Below are 4534 nucleotides of genomic sequence, written 5' to 3'. Positions count from 1 at the left end.
CATGAGCGACCAGTTTCTGTCTTATAATTTTCTATTTTGAGGCTACCTAATTCATGGTATTTTGTTATGGAAACTGGTGTAGCTGATATACTGACTCATTATATTTTTCCTGCATATTTCTAACTTTATGACCCTGTGAGTTTTTTGTTTAGTATTACCTTTGATATTTGGCTAACAGCATATCTTTCTGATAATGTTGATCTAAACTAAATAGTTTAAGCTTACTAACTCTCACAAACTATCCGGTATTAATGTTTCAGAGACTCTTTGCCTCTCTCTTGCAATGCTCCTGATGCTCATCCTGACTGCTAAAAAACAGCTTAACACACACTGAGGACATCCTGCCTGGTCAGCAGGTGGGTTTTCGGAGTGGTGATTTTCAAAAGAGTTGGCTTGGGTGCTCCTAACATCCCTGAGTTTTGTGAGTTCCAGATCATACAACTAATCATGGCTCGATGGCATTTTATAAGCTGAAATTTCATTACTTAAGTAGGATATTAAAACCATAATTGCTTATTTTCATAAGGAATTTTAATCATTGTTACTCCAAATATCTGAACTTATATGTGTTTCAAAACAAAAAAATAAATAGTAACTAAAACATGTAAAAGTCAATTTAAGTGTGACTTCAATGTAGAGGATGGCAAAATTTGCTTTCCCTTGTATAATTGTCCTAAGACTGCCATCCACATATACATATTATTCATGTAATATTATGAAATGACAATTATATTTTGGATATTTACTTATATGTATACTATGTATTTGTCATATATTATCAGTGAACATTTTATTATGTTATGTCTTTCTTGACTCCATCTTCACGGTAGTGGCTGCTGGTCCCGGGGTTCTGTTGCCAATATGCAGTTGTCTGTCGGCGCCCAGGAGCTCTACACCCTTGAGGTGACCTGCCAGGAGACGATCGCTCAGATCAAGGCTCATGTGGCCTCCCTTGGGGATATCGTCCTGGAAGATCAGGTCCTGCTCCTGGCAGGCACGCCACTGGGGGATGACGCTACTCTCGGCCAGTGTGGGGTGGAGGCCCTGGCTACCCTACAGATAGTCGACGGCCTGCTTGGAGATAAAGTCCATGGATCCTTGGCCCGTGGTGGAAAAGTGAGAGGTCAGACTCCCAAGGTGGCCAAACAGGAGAAGAAGAAGACTGGCTGGGCCAAGAGGTGGATGCAGTACAACCGATGCTTTGTCAATGTTGTGCCCACCTTAAATCTGTGTTTTATGACATACAATGTATAGTCGTTGTAATGTTGGTTTATATCTTTGTTTCCAGAATTCCTGATTGCACTCATACTATTTTATTACAGAAAAATATGTAAATAATAATGAAGCCTTTTGATGTCCATTTTTCAGATGGTTGGATGCATGCCATTTGAAAGCGAATCAAAACAATGTACAAACACATTTCTGGAAGAAGCAAGCATGTTTATTAGTGTTTAAACAAATATGAACTTGAAAAGACTCTGAGTAGGAAAAATATTTGATGCTCATGTTTCTGTATCATCATACTAAACTATCATGCATTATTATTGAAGTGAATGTGTCTACTATTTCTAAAACTTTGCTAAAAGCTCTGTCAGAACTCCCCTGGGAAGTACTCCCTCTCTGTGGTAGCGTCACCGGAGACCCTCCGCGTGCAGCCCTGGTACCAGAGCGCATGTGGAGCCATGCGAGTCTACTGAGCCAGGCCCGAGGCGTGTCAGTAGCCAGCACTTCCCTTCAGCATTCTTAAACCTCTCTGACTGTAAAACCGCTCTTTTACAGATCCTGGCGATTCTGCCCAGAGACTCCAGCCCGCTCAGGACAATGGAGACGGTTGAGTTGCTCACCATTGGTAAAAAACTTTATGAGAGGAAAACAAAAGAAGTCTATGAATTGGTAAATAACCCAGGAAAAGTTCTCCTGCAATCCAAGGACCAGATTACAGTAGGAAATGCAGCTATAAAGAATTATTGGGAAGGAAAAGCTATAATCTCCAATAAAATTACCAGTTGTATTTTTTAGTTGTTACAGGAAGCAGGTATTAAAACTGTTTTCCCTGGAAAACATCGGAGACAGCGTTTGTTGCACCTCAGTGTGCAGTGATTCCAATTGAGTGGGTGTGCAGGAGAACAGCAAACTGGCTCCTTTCTCAAAGAAATCCTGGTGTCAAGGAAGAATATAAGTTTTACCCTCCAAAAGTGGAGATGTTTTTCAAGGATGATGCCAACAATGATCCGCAGTGGTCTGAGAAAAAGCTAATAGCAGCAACGTTTTGCCTTGCTGGACTTGTTACAGGCCAGACTGAAGTGGATATCATGAGTCATGCTACACAAGCTATTTTTGAAATACTGGAGAAATCGTGGTTGACCCAGAACTGTACACTGGTTGATATGAAGATTGAATTTCATGTTGATATAACCACTAAAAAGATTGTTCTGGCTGACGTTATTGATAATGACTCCTGGAGACTCTGGCCATCAGGAGATTGGAGCCAGCAGAAAGACAAACAGTCTTATTGTGATCTCAAACTAGTAACTCCTGAAGGGCTTCAGATGGTAAAGGCAAATTTTGAATGGGTTGCAGAGTAGAGTTACTCCTGAAATCGGACAATCAGTGCAGAGTTGTAGTATTGATGGGTTCAATTTCTGATCTCAGTCATTGTGAGAAAATTTTAAAAAGCTTGTGGAAATTTTGGAATTCCATGTGAACTTCGGGTAACATCTGCTCATAAAGGACCAGAAGAAACTCTGAGGATTAAGGCAGAGTATGAAGGAGATGGCATTCCTACTGTGTTTGTGGCTGTGGCAGGCAGAAGCAATGGCTTGGGCCCAGTAATGTCTGAAAACACTACATATCCTGTCATCAGCTGTCCTCCCCTCACAACAGACTCGAGCTCAGAAGGTGTGCTCATCTCTTCGACTGCCTACTGGACTTGGCCGCTCAACCATACAATCTCCAGAAAGTTCAGCTCAGTTTGCTGCTCCGATATTTGGACTAAACAACCATGTGGTATGGGCCAAACTGTGAGCAAGCATACTGAACACGTGGATTTCCTTGAAGCAAGATGACAAGAAAAATCAGAGAATGTAATTTATAAGGAAAAAAGTCATTCATGAATAAAATGTTATTTCATTCTTCTGAAAACAATAAATTCCTAGTTTCATAGCCAAAAAGAAGCAAGGTAAAAAGATGATTTTAAATGAATGGAAATAGTTTACTAGCATATAATAATTTCTAGACACAAGGATTAGTAAAATGGCTATTAGTATTTACTATATAGGTAGCAAAAATATTATAGCATTTTAGAATTAATTTTTTCCCACTCTACATGGTTATTGTTAGCTAATAGATAACATACCTGAATCAAATATATTTTGGAAATGCAAATGTCTTTTTCTAAAGTTCTGAAGTTATTACCGCCCTTTTGTGTCTTCATGCAAATTTTGGAGACTGAAATGCTTTCAGTTTCTGGTCTTCAGATTTGAAGGTTGTGAAGTTTTATTTTTCAAGGATCCTTTACATATGCCAGAAAAACATGCACAAGACCTTGGGTTCAATCCCCAGTAACATAGAAAAAAAGGAAGCTGAGATTGATATTGGGAGAAACATGAAGTGAGGATACACAGTGAGTGGAAAGGGGACTTTTCTGAGATCATTTTTGTTATCAGTACACTTTTCCTTAGAAAAAGGAGTCCCTTTGCCATCTTAAGTGAGAAACTAAATAAATCTTACTTAACTATGTAAAAAGAAAAGCTCTAGCAAATCAAGAAGCTGACATTTTATGGCATATAAGTCTTTAACAATTGTATAGACAGAGCAAAGCAAACAATTACATGGAAATGCTATAGTTCATTTTATGTTATTCACGAAGTGTTACAACACAATTTTTTTTCAAATTTTTTATTGTGATTAAGTGGGTACATAATTTCCCAAATTTTACAGTATTGTGGGATAGTGATGCTCAGTTAAAGTCACAAACACATTCTAACTTTCCTGGAGCAAATTGTCTATCACGGTCTATAACATTTATGAGTTCTATGAGCTTTGCGATACAGTTATTTCTTCCACATTGGGAGATATGTTCATTTGTTTTGTTTTCCTTAGTATCAACTGTTCCCTCTTTCCCACTTGTTTCCTCCCTCCCATGCCTGCCATTGAGTTGCTTAGTTAATTTTGGTCAATGTCCAGTGCAGCTGATGGGTCCCACTGTTATATGTTTTGCCCTGATTCCCTCTAGTTCTATGTCATTTCCTGGTTCTCCTCCGGTATACACACATGTACCATACATGTGATCAGCAGCATGGGGTTATTTAGTAGTGGTTAGACCACATGAGTGGAAGTCCTTTGTTTCTAAAGTCCTACTAATTTTGTTGTATCACCTAACATTTGGATTTAACATCCAGTGATCAGCGAGACCATGTACTGTTTGTCTCTTTGCACTTGGCTTACCTCGCTCAACATGATTTCTTCTAGTTTCATCCATTTCCCTGCAAATGACATTATTTTGTCATTTCTAATGGCTGCATAATATTCCATT

At 38.9% G+C, this 4534-nt stretch overlaps 1 protein-coding gene and 1 pseudogene across 1 annotated transcript; both read left to right on the top strand.

The window, feature by feature from the left end:
• Positions 1-809: 809 nt before the first annotated feature.
• Positions 810-1254, top strand: LOC122107193 (ubiquitin-like protein FUBI). The gene has a single exon (XM_042678783.1). The coding sequence runs from the start codon at positions 862-864 to the stop codon at positions 1252-1254; it is 393 nt and encodes a 130-aa protein (XP_042534717.1). The 5' UTR covers positions 810-861.
• Positions 1255-1643: 389 nt separating this feature from the next.
• LOC122107200 lies at positions 1644-3164 on the top strand (annotated as a pseudogene).
• Positions 3165-4534: the final 1370 nt, after the last annotated feature.

This window comes from Dipodomys spectabilis, unplaced genomic scaffold, assembly GCF_019054845.1.
Source record: "Dipodomys spectabilis isolate Male_0828 unplaced genomic scaffold, ASM1905484v1 ptg000048l, whole genome shotgun sequence".
Taxonomy (NCBI): domain Eukaryota; kingdom Metazoa; phylum Chordata; class Mammalia; order Rodentia; family Heteromyidae; genus Dipodomys; species Dipodomys spectabilis.
The sequence above is the reverse complement of the archived record's forward strand: the minus strand, read 5'-3'. Positions and strand labels throughout refer to the sequence as shown.

What these genes read in the sequence shown, in the direction of transcription:
- LOC122107193 (XM_042678783.1), top strand. Translation starts at nt 862, where the DNA reads ATGCAGTTGTCTGTCGGCGCCCAGGAGCTCTACACCCTTGAGGTGACC.